Source organism: Fukomys damarensis, unplaced genomic scaffold (assembly GCF_012274545.1).
Source record: "Fukomys damarensis isolate Sample0158 unplaced genomic scaffold, DMR_v1.0_HiC HiC_scaffold_37, whole genome shotgun sequence".
NCBI classification, from domain to species: domain Eukaryota; kingdom Metazoa; phylum Chordata; class Mammalia; order Rodentia; family Bathyergidae; genus Fukomys; species Fukomys damarensis.
The window spans coordinates 11,541,953-11,556,925 of NW_022900949.1; the positions used below are offsets into that span (position 1 = coordinate 11,541,953).

Consider the following 14,973-nt stretch of genomic DNA (forward strand, 5'->3'; position numbering starts at 1 on the left):
TAAGGAGATTATCATTATAAGTGTGTCCAGTGCAGAACTAAAGGAAGCAAAACAAAGATCTAACTAAGACCAAGATTAACTGACTGAAATTATGCAGCCTGAAAGAGATTCCGACGGAGAATGTGGCACCAGTTTATCTGCACCTCATTAACAGAGAAGTCCTATAGAAAGAAATAATAAGAAGCAATTACCACTATGGTACATATCAATCCAAATATATCGATAATTAAATTAAGCAAGGATTATCTGCACCAACTTACAGAACCACAGAGTAGATTAGAATATAATGAACTTTGTGTTTCTTCTAAGAAAAAACAGTTTAAATGTAAACAGGGTTGGAACAGTTGAAGAGATATGATTCAAACTCTCAGTCACATAGGACAAATATGTTTACTAGATGGTGTACTTAGGGAAAATCATCCTCTTGTACTCTGGAATATCACCAACAAATTAAGTGATTTTGGTAGTCAAATTGCTATGAGGTAATACATACATTATGTTTTTTAAAAAAGTCACATTCCATGTGATTAATACTTCTGAATTCAAAATGTGTGGATACATATTTTAAAAATGATATATAGATAAATTTAAGACAAAAGTATAGAGACATACTTTTGGGGGGTACTGGGGATCAAACTCAGGTCCTTGCACTAGCAAGGCAGGTGCTGGAACTACTGAGCTAAATCCCTGGCAGAGATATACTATTTTTGTATTTTTTTTTTTTTTTTTGAGACAGGGTCTCAACTATGCAGTTGAGACTGACCTGGAACTCACTATGCAGCCCAGGCTGGTCTCGAATTCACAGCGATCCTCCTGCCTCAGCCTCTGTTGTACTGGGATTATAGGTAGAGACTGACCGAACTCACTATGCAGCCCAGGCTGGTCTCGAATTCACAGCGATCCTCCTGCCTCAGCCTCTGTTGTACTGGGATTATAGGTGTGCGCCACCACGCCCGGCCTATTTTTGTAATAATTTTTAAAATAATTGAACCTATGTCGACACTAATCACTGTACCTGAATCTCAGTAAGACGGCATAAAGGGATTGAATAATGAAAAAGCAGCCAGTTTTCTAAGAGGATCTAACAGTCCTTAACAGGATTCCCCTAAACAATATCAACTGAAGGAAAAATCAGAAACCCACAATTATATATAGAGACTTAAACATGATTTTAAGAGTGATTGAGTGGCCAACAGGGCAGAAAATCAGTCATGAAGACCTGAAATCAAGGGCCTCACCTAGGACCTGCAGTCATTTGACATTACATAACACTTAAAAACTGCGGAGCACACAATCTTCTCAAGAACATAAGGCATATACACCAACATAGACCATATCTGGAGGTGCAAAACACACTTGAACAAATCTGAAATAGCTGGGCATGGTGGCACACACCTGTAATCCCTGCTGAGGCAGGAATGCTGCGAGTTCAAGGCCAACCTGACCTGCATATCAAGACCCTGTCTCAAATAAAAACCCAAAACAACAAAGGAATCTGAAAGAATAGAAATTATATGAAGTATGCTCTCAGGGCAACTGCAAAGTCATTGAGAATCAAACTTTTAAATAGCATATGTGTTACTTAGAACTCTCAGTATCTATTTAAGTATTGCAATATACTGAAGGCTGAGACCTAGTTTAGTTGTAGAGTGCTTCCTACCGTGTGTGAGGCCCCAGGTTCAATCAAAGCTTCTAAAATACACAACATCCATAGATATTGAGAATAAGCAAAGAGAACTGTCTTTGTTCACAGATGCCATCATTGTCTACCTAGAAAGCCCGAACAACTGAACAAAAATCTACTAGTATTAATAAAGGATTCCACAAAAATTGGACAACAAAAACCCACCATTTTGCTACATATATACTATGAAAAACTGGATTTGAAATGAAAAACAGAACATCACTAACAGTTCTGACACCACCCAGACTTAGCACAGTCTCAACTTCAGTGCTCAGTCCCACCCACAATACCCAGCCCGGATGCCACAAAGCTTGTGTCAGTTCTGTCCACTCACCAGTCCCCTTCCTGGAGTTATGGAGGGGGTGGAAACCTCAGTTACCCACTATCATAAATTCAGATATTGTCTGTATGGGATATGATAATAAAGAAAGTCATTGTTTTTGGTAGGAAATACCACGAGACTTAAAGTACTTGTGTCAGAAATAGGAACAAAGTTTAATTTTTTAAAAAAGACACTACCAACCCAACTCTCAAATACACTCTATTTTCTAGAAGAACCCACAGGTGGCCTTCTCTGACTTCTGCTCTCAAATTTCCTCAGTTGGCACAAATTACACCAACTCAGTGGATACAAAAGTAAACAGACAGGGACTGGGGATTTAGCTCAGTGGTTTCACTGTCTGCCTTGCAAGCACAAGGACGCAAGTTCGATTTCCTGGTACCAAAAATGAAAGGAAAAAAAAAAAGACAGAAGATACTGATTTTACTTACTCCAGTGCTCTAATCCTGGTAACTAGATGACTAATCCAAACCCTTAGTTCCGTCTGCTCTGAAGAAACAGCATTCTGCAGAGACACCCTTCCCACAACACATCATGCCCTTCATTTTTATTCACTGACAAGGCAGACACACATCTTGCATTCTCACTTTTTGCCTAGCTGAACTCATCAGCAGGAAGGCAACACACAAACCGTCCGCTCTAGTCACCCTAAGTAGAGGCAGGTCCACGACCTCGGGGGGAAAACGTTCTGCGCATAAGGATCTGACTTTGCCTCCCTCCCCAGTCCCTTCTCCCCGTTTCTTTCTAGTCGTTGCTTCCCTATTGGGGGGTGGGGGGACTTTTCTAGTCCCCGGGATGTTTGCAGACCTTACAAATTGTGTTTCGCCTTACTGCAATTCTCAAGTACAGTCGCAAGCATTCGGTTTTTAAAAACACTGTTTAGAAACAGTTCGCGAAACAATAATTACATCAAACTGAGCAACAGGTCTCCCCTTCCTTTCAAACCCTCCGTCACACGTACACAGGGCTCCTTCCTCTTTTCCAGTGAGTTTTACAATATGGAGGAGCGCCTCTAACTAAGGATTTTATTGCCATTTGCCAAAAACATTGTCAAGGAGCATCACGAAAATTGGTTGATGCTTCTCCTGAACCTCAAACACGCAGGAAAAACAAGGCGCAGTGAGGAGAAAGCAGAGGCCGGGAACCCACTCAGGGGGCTCCGGACCAGCTCAAGGAGCCGCACAGAACCCGAGGGCCCGGGTCCCAGCGGGTGGCGCAGCGCACGCCGCGGTCGGAGGGGACCCAGGGCGCAGAGCCGGGAGCTGAGCCGGAGGCCGGGGTCGTCCCGCCGCTTCCCGCCTGTGCTAAGCGCCCCGCCTCCGCGATCCCCGATGCCCCGCTTCACACTACCATGCCGGGGTGCCGGGGTGTCCTGGGGCCCTCGCTAGGGGTCTTGAAGCCCATGGAGATCACAGAGGGACCCGAGCGGCGCCATCTTGTCCTTTCAGCCTCTACCCCTAATCCAAAAAGTGGCGGCCAGGAAAGGGACAGACCATCCGCGGGGTCCCCAGGGACGCTCCAAAGGACAGCGCTCCTCACAGGGCGACTCACACGGCAGGGAAACTGCATCTGAATGGCTAGTGCTGCAGGATACGACCCTGGGGCCTGAGTGGCTGGGAGAAGCATCTCCGATCTGCCCCAGTGGGTTCAAAACGGTTACCCCCTCAACCCAAAACAAACAAAACCCTGGTTACTCCCAGACACACCCTTTTCTAGCCCAGACTTCCTGCCCCCTGTAGTACTACTGTCTGAGGGTGAAAGTAATTCTATTGTTTCAAAATTTCATTTTTATACTTAGAAATCAAATTTAATGAAGTGAAAGATCCATACATTCAAAAAGGTACTCTGAAGAAAAAAAAAATGGAGAGATCAGAAAAATGGAAAGCTAACTGTGGATAGGCAGAACCAATATACTGAAAATAGCCATACTTCTAAAACTGTTATATAGATTTAATGCAATCCTAATCAAAATGCCAGTAAGTAGCAGGGCCTAGGATTTAGCTCAGTGGCACGTTCCTGTCTTGCAAGCGCAAGGTCCTGGGCACCAAACAAACAAAACAAAACAAACAAACACACCCGATAGCATACCTCACGGAACTAGAGAAAACAATCCTAAAATTCATATGGAACCAGAATGTAAGACTTAAAGTCTCACTTCCACTCCACGGAGCGTGAACAGCCAAAAAGGCCTCCACGATGCTGAGTCCTATAGCCCGGCGATGGCTACGGAGGCAAGACCCAGGGCCTTACTTCCAAAATCCATGAACAGCCCAAAAGGCCTCCACGATGCTGGGCCCTAACACCCAGCGAGGCTGCGGGAGCTCGACGGAGAAACGAGAAACCCAGGAGGGAACACACCAGGCTAGATGGTAAATAGACCTTTATTAGTCTGGCCAGAGGGCACTCCCAGAGCCAGGTGGCTCAGAGAGGCAACTGCTCAGGGGCTGAGGTACTTTTTATAAGGTTTTTCTAAACAAAGAGTCAGGGAATTCACAGAACAAGACTGCAAACACATTGCTTATCTTATGCAGGAAATGTTCTGCGGTCACCTTTTGTCATACCTATAACCCCAGCACTCAGGAGGCTGAGCCAGGAGGATCAAAAGGTGTTTGAGGCCGGTCTAGGCTACATACTGAGTTCAAGGGCTATCTCAAAACAAAAATAAAACAAACAAATAAACATTACCCTTTCTTGGTGGTACTAAGGATTGAATGTAGGGTCATTATACTGCTGAGCTACATTCCCAGTACTTTCTTTTTTTTTTTCTTTGTACCGGGGATGGAACTTGGGCCCTTGCTCTTGTGAGGCAGGTGCCAAAACCACTGAGCTAAATCCCCGGCCCCCTCTTTTTTGTGGGGGGATACCGGGGATTGAACTAGGGTCCTTGTGCTTTTGAGGCAGGCACTGGAACCGCTGAGCTAAATCCCCAGCCATCCCAGTCCTTTTTTAAACATTGTTTTTTAAAGGTCTCAAAACATTTATTGTTGACTCATTACTGCTGACCACAGAACATGATTCCTGGCTAACTACATTCAACTGTCCAGCCAATGGTATTTTTAAAGCTTGACATGGTAATGTAACCTTAACCATGATAAGGAATGTATTATTTTGTGACTTCTGGGAGAGAAATATGCTGCGTCTCGTGTTCAAATCTTTACAGTCCCAGCTTGATCCTCCTCCAGTATCTCCTCTTGGAGTTGTACCTGATTTTATTACCAGTCTTCATCCATACTCCTTGAGGAATGGGACGATTCTGCTTTTGGCTAGGAATCACTTGATTCTGAAAGTCTTTTGCAGTCTGGGAAGCACAAAGTCCTGAGTTTGATCCCCAGTACACAAAGAAAGAAAAAAAAGAAAAGAACTGAAGGTCTTGTGAAAAAACATGGTTGGGCTTGGAGACAAGCACACCCACATGATGGCAGACAAGCAGGAGAGTCCTTTATTGAACATTTAAGATAAGTTCTTCCTGAGTTGCCTGTACTGGCCTCAAACTTGTGTAAGACTCAAAGTCTCACTTTCACTCCTCGGAGCGTGAACAGCCGAAAAGGCCTCCACGATGCTGGGTCCTAACACCCAGCGAGGCTCCGTCCGGGAGCTCGATGGAGGAACAAGAGTCACCCAGGAAGGAATACACCAGGCTAGACGGTAAACAGATCTTTCTTTATTAGTCTGGCCAGACGGCGCTCCCAGAGCCAAGTAGTTCAGAGAGGCAACTGCCTAGGGGCTGAAGTCCTTTTTATAGGGTTTTTCTAAACAAAAAAGTTCAAACATAGGTCAGGGCATTCACAGAACTACCAGAGGACAAGATGCCAAACACATTGCTTATCTTATTTAGGAAATGTTATATGGTCACCTTTTCTATACCATTTGCCCCTGGGCGGGCTGTTAGCCAATTAGCAATTAGCATATGAAGAAGCACAGTCTGGCCTATTAGCATGGAGTCACTTTAGGTCTCACACTTGCAATCTTCCTGCTCCTGCTGATAGAGAACACTTTAATAGCAAAAACCTAGGAAATGTCACAATGTAAGATAACTTCTTCCCTTTGCTCAGTTTAGTTCAGAATTATTGGCACTGGAAGTATCTAGTCTCTCTCAAAAGTTTTGTGAATGAAAAGAACCATTATTAGCATTGCTGACCAAACACACACCCTTCCCCTTGGCTAGAATAGATTAAATAAATCTTAAAGATAACCTCCCCTAACAAAGAAGTGCTGCTTCTGGGTTGAAATTCAACTGCCTTGCCACCATATTTTGAGTATCAGTAATGTGAACTGTAAAAATGAAATGTAACTGCAAGACTTGAATAAGCTAAAGTGACTCTGTGCTAATAGGCCAGAGCCTGTGCTTCTTCATATGCTAATTGCTAACTTGGCTAACATTCTGCCCAGGGGCAAATGGTATGACAAAAGGTGACCACAGAACATTTCCTAAATAAGATCAGCAATGTGTTTGGAATCTTGTCCTCTGGTGGTTCTGTGAATGCCCTGACTTATTTTAGAAAAACCCTATAAAAAGGCCCTCAGCCCCTGAGCAGTTGCCTCTCTGAGCTACCTGGCTCCGGGAGTGCCATCTGGCCAGACTAATAAAGGTCTGTTTACCATCTAGCCTGGTGTGTTCCTTCCTGGGTGACTCTCATCAAGCTCCCAGAGCCTCGCTGAGCTATAGGGCCAAGCATCGTGGAGGCCCTGTTGGCTATTCACAACTTTCAGAAGTTAGGCCCTGGGTCTTGCTTCCGGAGCCATCGTTGGGCTATATAGGACTCAGGCCTTTCAGCTGTTCATGCTCCGTGGAGTGGAAGTGAGACTTTAGGTCTTACAGTAACCACCTCAATGAGATCAAGGCTGTAAAACCCTGTAAAAGAAGGAGTTGTAACCCAGTGCGTCATCGATCCTGGCACAGCATATGTGCGATTGACCCATGGTCAGTGAGTAAACTTTTTTATTTTACTTCCATTCTGCTGCCTCTGTGTCACTTGCCAATTCCTTCCATAACACTGCATCCTAAGGGTCTAGGATTGGAGTTGTGCACACACATGCAGCTAAATTTTAGTAAGTGTGCACTACCACAAGTGAACTGAGTATAAATTTGGTGACACAGGAATAAGTTAAATGTTTTATTCTTGAATAAATCATATTTTCAACACAAATTCCTTTATCCCAAGTAGAATTTCTCATTGCTTTTTTGAGTTGCTTAATCAAAACACTAAATGAAAGCATGCACATGTAAACTTTCTCATCTCTAAAATTAAGGGTTTTTTGGTATATACCCAGACTATCATTATCTTGGTATTTATACCCTGAAGTCACCTAATACTGATAGTGATATTAAAAGCTAATTGATGTCATATTTATAAATCACAAAACTTAACAGTGTGCTCCCGCGACTGATATTTGTTTTGGTGCCAAGAACGCTTGCAGACATACAAGGATATAACACTGAGAAGTATGTGATTATTTTGTGAAGCCCTGTGCTCCCTATGCTTAATTTTCTTTGAAACATAAAATGAAAAATCTGGGAGGAGAAAAAAGATCAAAGGAGATACTAACAATTATGAAATCACATAATACCAAATATAAAGGAATCAAATAAATTTTAAAAATGCAAGTACAGTGGGCCTTCCTTTGTTCTTTAATAAAGCTAAAGTGTTTCATCTTTCTTCCATAACTTATGCAGAAGTTGAAGCAAACAGAAATGAAACCTACTGACATTGGGATTTGTGAATCTCTGAACACAATGTTTCCAGGTAACCTTACTAAGAGACAATAAGAACTTCCCACATTATGGCAAATCCTAGCCACTTGGAAGGCCAAGGCAGGAGGATTACCACCAGTTCAAGGCCGTCATGGGCAACATAGTGAGTTCAAGATCATCCTGGGCTACATAGTTAAAAACCCTGTTTTTATATGAATGAACTAATTTTAAAAATTACTACCCAAAGAGTATCTTCTGAGCAACAAAAGTGACTGCAAAAATTATGGTGTCTCTATCCTTTCAGAAGTCTGTACTATAATAGTTTACCTAAATACACTACTCTCCTTAGACTCAAAGAGACTTACAGTATCATAAGCATGTTAAAGAGTAAATGAATTTAGATATTTTAACAAAGATAAGGACAGTCACCAACTCTATGGGTCCCACTGATAGGACAAAATGCCTCAAAATACTTAAAGGAGGAGAGGTTCTATTTTGGTTCAGAGTTTCAGTCCACGGTCGCCTGGCCCCACGACAACTACAGCAGAAGGGTGTGGTAGAGGAAAGATGCTCAACTCATGGTATCCAGGAAGCAGAGGACAGGGGAAGAGCTAGGGAGAAAGGGGTTGGGGACCACATAAAGTCCTGAAAGTCACACTTCCATAACCCACCTAGACATATCCAGAAAGGGGCTCTGCTAGTATCTTACACATCTCTTACACAAATCAAGGTGATAAACAGGATTAACCATCACACAGTCTTAGGATGGCTTGACTTGCAATTTTCTAACATTAACCTGGGAACACAAATGTGCTGGGAAAATGTGCTTGATTTTCAAAGTATGATGTCAACCCAGGGTGGCAATATGCAGTATACATTTTTTCTGGTACTAGGGATCAAACTCGGGACTTTGCACTTGCCAGGTAGGTGTGGTGCCACTGAGCTACATCCTCAGCCTGCGATATACATTTTAATGATGCTAAGCAGCAGCAGTGAGCTGCCGCACATGGACACCTATCTTCAGGAGCATAAAAACTGATAACTCTACATTGCACTATAATCAATACATTAAATGAGCTGTTCAACATTGTATTATAGAGTAAATGGTAGGAAAATGTAAGTGATCAAGCATGTTCCAGGTAGGCGGGGCTCAGCTTTGCTGTTCGGTAGCCTAAGTATATTAAGTGCATTTTCTTTTTAAAATTCAATTAATTATTTAAAAAAATTTTTTTTTAATATTTTGGTACCGGGGATTGAACTCGGGTCCTTGCACTTGCAAGGCAGGCCACCGAACCGCTGAGCTAAATCCGGCCCTTAAATTTATTATTTATTTATTAGTACTGGGGATTGTACTGGGGATCTTGTGCTTGTGAGGCAGGTGGTAGAACTACTGAGCTAAATCCCCAGCCCTTTATTGTAGTTTTTTATCATCATTGAGTTTATCGGTACATTTTAGGTATACAATAGTTACACTCATCATTGGGATCTTGTACCTTTACATGACTTATCTTGGTTTTTGTTTTTCCCCATCCCCAACCCTTGCTTCAGCCCTTCCACCCTTTCCCTGTTTACAAAGACATTGTTTCCATGTTTTTCCTTTTCACATTTTTTTCTTTTCCCTTTTTACCTTTCCCCTACCCCTCCTACTTCCTCTAACTCTTTTAGACCTTTTCTTCCCATTACACAGTATCAATTATACATTTTTATCCTTAACACTTTTTCACACTAGAGAAACTATTTGGTATTTACACGTGTGATTTATTAACTTCGCTTAAGAGTATGGACTCAATGTGCACCCACTTAGCTGTAAATATCTCTAGGTTTTTGTTCTTTATGGCTGAATAGTACTCCATGTTATTAAAAAGAAACCCAGCAGAGGAATAGCTGGGTCAAATGTAACCTCTAGTCATAGTTGTTTGAGGTATCTCTATATTGATTTCCACAGTGATTGTATCAATCTGCACTCCCACTAACAATGAAGAAGGGTTCCTATCTCCCCACAACCCTGCCAGCATTTGCTATTGGTTGATTTCTTTTCTTTTCTTTCTTTTTTTGGTATATGGATCAAACTCAAGTCCTTGCACTTGTGAGGCAAGTGCTGGAACCACTGAGATAAATCCCTGGCCCTGGCCCTGGTTGATTTCTATTTTTCTTTCTTTCTTTTCTTTCTTTTTTTTTTTTCCTTTTGGTACTGGGGATTGAACTTGGGTCCTTGTGCTTGCAAGGCAGGCCACCGAACCACTGAGCTAAATCCCTGGCCCGGTTGATTTCTTGATAGCAGCCATCTTTCTGGGTTGAGATGGAATCTGTGTTGTTTTCATCTGGGTTGAGGAGGGGTCCGTGCTGATGACTTCAAGTGCATTTTCAATTTGTGATATTTTTACATTACTATGGGTTTATAGTTACAAAGCTGAGGAGTGTCTGTATTTACAGAGAACAGTGTGCAATGCATAACAGGAAATATTTCAGAGATTACCTAATAAACCATAAAGGCAAAAAGTGGTCTAGAAGACTGGAGTTGTTCTCACATTCACAGCACAGACATGTCTCACACCTGTCAGCAGATAATGCTTCCTAGTGAGTAGGATGGATGAAGGCAAAAACAGACATCTTATAAATATGTCTCTAAAATTGGTAAGATAGAATATATCTGAACCCTCCTTCCCCAAAAAGAGCCAAATCCCTTTGTAACTAGTCTGATTGGTACTTTTCATGAATAAAGTTTCCCTTCATTCATAACTTCAGCCTTTGAGGTAAGAATGATGATGCTTACCACAGATAGAATTACATTCACTCCCTCAGTGCATTTAATAAAGGAGATACATCATTACACTGAAAAGCAATGAACCCCCTTAAACAAACACCAATCCTGTTAGAAATTCTATGGTCAATGCCTTTATTAATGAACCAAACAGTCATTTATAGTGTGTGCACAAACTTATTTGTACAATCCATTACATCCTTTGTGATAAAAGATATGGTCCTGGTAGCCTCTGGCAACAGAGCACTTATATTAGCATGATTTATCCTTTGTAGGATAAGTGAAGATCCAACTTTGATCAAAATAAAATTTTAGCAATATAATAGTGAAGAGTACAATTTACATGAAGGGAAAAGTACTTTGTTGTATGATAATACTATTCAGTATCAAAGGAAAAACTTGGCAAACATCAGTTGATCTAATACAGATTTATAGTGGCATAGAGATAAATTTTCAGTAAATGAAAAACAGTAACATTTGTTACTGTGAAAGTTGTTTGGTAATTAATAAAACTCTCAAACAATATAGAAATCTTGTTTTCAGAAAATATATACCAAGAAATAAAAGATATAAAAATATCATTTTTGTGCCAAAAAAGAAAGTCCGTGTTTGCGTGTGTACAGAAATGGAGCATATATAAACCCTGGCGCAGTAGCACATGCCTGTAATCCCCGCACTCAGGAGGCTGGGAGGCAGGAGGATAGCCAGGAGTCCAAGGCCAATCTGGGCTACACAGTGAGTTGAAGCCTAGCCTGAGGGGCATTGAATATACATATATATCTTAAAAGGGAAAAGAATGTACTACCTGATTTGTTTTAAAAGACACCACTTAACATTATTGCTTAAACAAAAACTTAAAACTCACAGCACCTGAACATTTTCAAGAGTAAAAATGAGAACCGCACAGTTCAGAGACCTACTCCAAGAATGAACCAACAATAAACATAATAAACTTATAACTTTTAGATCATTTCCTTCAGGTTGTGAATTTTTAGGAGCATTCTCCACAAATTACTTTGCATCAGACTCTTCATATTCTTTACACATTGGAGATTCCACTATGAGAATTCTGACAGGACCTGGAAACTACCTGTTAACAACAGACAACTGTCTTATAGTCCATATTTACAAGGTATTGATCCAATGCGTATTCTTATCTATGGGTCAGCTGAGGACTTCTGTACATCTATTCAAGGCTTCCTTGCATATATTTTTTTTAATATTTGTGAATTGAACTGAGATTGGACACACTCCAACAACAACCTTTATATTGGTATAGTTCTTTCCATTAGGCCTCCCCATTTTGCTAAATGGTTGGTGACAATGGATCTTCCCACATTCTACAGTTAGGATTACTCTCCAGTGTGAATTCTTTCGTGTTTGTGAAAGGAACTGGATTGACTGAAAGCTTTCCCACATTGTTTACATGCATAAGGTTTCTCTCCAGTATGAGTCCGTTGATGTATCTGAATGTAACTAGAGGAACTAAAAGCTTTCCCACACTGCTTACACACATAGGGTTTCTCTCCACTGTGAATCCTTTCATGTTTTCTGAGGGAACTAGGATCATAGTAGGCTTTCCCACACTGCTTGCATACACAGGGTTTCTCTCCAGTGTGAGTCCGTTTATGTATCTGAACGTAACTGGAAGAACTAAAGGCTTTCCCACACTGCTTACATACAAAGGGTTTCTCTCCAGTGTGAGTTCTTTCATGTATTTGAATGTAACTGGAAGAACTAAAGGCTTTCCCACATTGCTTACATACAAATGGCTTCTCTCCAGTGTGAATTCTGTCATGTCTTAGAAAGGAACTGTAATCAGAGAAAGCTTTCCCACATTGCTTACACACATAGGCCTTCTTTGTTGTGTGAGTTTTTTCATGTTTTTTGAAGGAATTGGGAACACAGAAGGCTTTCCCACATTGCTTACATACATAAGGTTTTTCTCCACTATGAGTTTGTTCATGTCTTCGAACATTACTCAAAGAACGGAAGGCTTTCCCACACTGCTTACATCCATAGGGTTTCTCTCCACTGTGAGTTCGTTCATGCGTTCGAAAGTTACTCAAAGAAAAGAATGCTTTCCCACATATCTTACACCCATACGGTTTTTCTCCACTGTGAATTTTTTCATGTTTTCGAATGGAACTATAATCCCTAAAGCTTTTACCACATTGCCTACATACATAGGGTTTCTCTCCAGTGTGAGTCCTTTCATGTTTTCGAACAGAACTGGAACAAATAAAGGCTTTCCCACATTGCTTGCATTCATAGGGTTTCTCTCCACTGTGAAGTCTTTTATGTATTTGAATGTAACTGGAACTGAAGGTTTTCCCACACTGCTTACATTCATAAGGTTTCTCTCCACTGTACGTCCTTCCATGCTTCTGAAAGTACTGGGGACAACTGAAGCCTTTCCGATATTCCTCACATTTATATGTCTTCTCTTTATATTCCTGATACTCACATGCTCTTCGTCTGGTATGAGCTTGGTGGAGTGCATTTAGGGAGGAATGACCAATGAGGATATCTATACACACACTGCTTTCCTCTAGTTTTACTCTAGGAGGAGTCTTCTTGTTTACAATAGGATCTGTAGACCCGCTAAAGATTGCTCCACATTCACTACCTTGTTTATGTTGGTAGAATCTCTCTACCACTTGACTTCTGATTTAAAAAAAAAGAAGAAGAAGAAACTTATTACTAAGACATTGTTTATTCATGATTTATCAGTAGAAGTGCTAATTTTATGCCCTGTAAGAATTTAGGAACATGAACTGTCTGAATACTCTTCCACTTGGCTGAAGCACAGCTACTATCCAAATAATAGTAGTCATATGATTTATTTTCTTTTTCGGTACTAGGGATTGAAATCAGGACCTTGCATTTTCAAGGTAGGCATAGCACCACTGAGCTGAATCCCTGGCCCCATATAAGATTTCTTAATACTGCTTCCAATTAACAATTTCGGTACACTGAATGTTTGTTTATATCACATTTGAATACAGTTGAGTACTCCTTAGACAAAATGGCTGGGGCCAAATCTGTTTTGAATTGTGAAATGTATCTGCATATACACTGAAGATGGGTCCAATCTAAACATAAAATTCATTTTTGTTTAAATACTTAAAGTTTAAGTATTTTAAACTTTAACCCTGAAGGTAATTTCATACATTTTTAATAATTGCATTCATGGAATGTTTGTGTATACTGAATCATCTGACAATGTCACCTATGGTGTCATCTCAGTGATCCAGGTATGTGTAATATTGGAACATTTCAGATTTTAGATTTTCCAAATATGGAACCTGCATGCAGATGTAGAGAAAAATTTCTAAGACTGAATCAATTTGAATTTGAGCTTGTTTGTATCATTCCTATGCTTTTTTGAGTTTTTTGGTACTGGGAACCGAACTTGGGACCTTGCACTTATGAGCAGGTGGCAGTACCACTGAGCTAATCCCCCAGCTCATTTATATGTTTTTAAAAGTTACTGTCGTACCAAGATTCCTGTGGAACATTGCTTTCTCTCATCAGTGCAAATTACCTTAGATTTCTCCTGGAATCTCTGTAGTCATCTTCAATGGTTTGGTCTTCCTGTTTTCTTTCTAAAATGGAGACCAGAAAATCATTATGAATTATTATATTATAGAAAAAATTTTATAGACTCTGGGTTAGGTTCAGGTATAATGTGACCATGCCTAGTAGTCACTAAAATATTCCCTTTTCCTATTCCAAATCATGGAACACTACAGATAAACAAGAAACATTTGTTCTCTGACTAAATAAAAGAATGATGTCATCCTTACCTACAGCAGCCAGGTTCCTGAAGGTTTCCTGCATCACATGTCTATAAAGCTTCTTTTGGGAAGGATCCAGCAACGCCCACTCCTCCACGGTGAAGTTCACAGCCACATCCTCAAAGGTCACTGACTCCTAAAATGCCATACATGTTTCCGCGAGGAAATGTGACACCGGAGATAAAGACTCACTTCACAATTTCACATGATGCTGTGTTCTCCAAATGTTCACTCCATGTCTTGGTCATCCCACCCTTACTCTCTAGCTATACTCACGTCCTCTCACACAGCAATTCTGATACTAGATTGGAATTTTTTGGTAAAGCATTAATAGAACAAGAGTATCACTATGCTGCTGAGTCACCCGGTTTTTTTGTATATACTGAATCTGTAGCACTTCTCAGAACAAACTCCTACTTAATGGGCCGGGGATTTAGCTCAGTGGTTGCGGTACCTGCCTCGCAAGCATAAGGACCCGAGTTTGATCCCTGGTACCAAAAAAAAAAAAAAAAAAAAAAAAAAAAAAAAAAAAAAATTCCTACTTAGTGCCACAAGAGAATTAATACCAGTCTTCTGAGACTGTATATTCTTAGAAATGCTTGAGAACAAGGTTCAACTTTGACAGTATTTGGGAATTGCTACTGAGATGGATCTCACTAGATTAACTGTAAAGAAGGACCTGATGTTCCCAAATAG

The 14,973-nt window shown here is 40.8% G+C and overlaps 1 protein-coding gene across 1 annotated transcript; it reads right to left on the reverse strand.

Annotated features, from left to right (window-relative positions):
- Positions 1-11,574: 11,574 nt before the first annotated feature.
- LOC104869638 (zinc finger protein 709) lies at positions 11,575-14,752 on the reverse strand. The gene is given in 3 exon segments (XM_033759371.1): positions 11,575-13,144; positions 14,025-14,085; positions 14,287-14,752. Coding segments are annotated over 3 exon segments (1,515 nt in total). The 5' UTR covers positions 14,426-14,752; the 3' UTR covers positions 11,575-11,829.
- Positions 14,753-14,973: the final 221 nt, after the last annotated feature.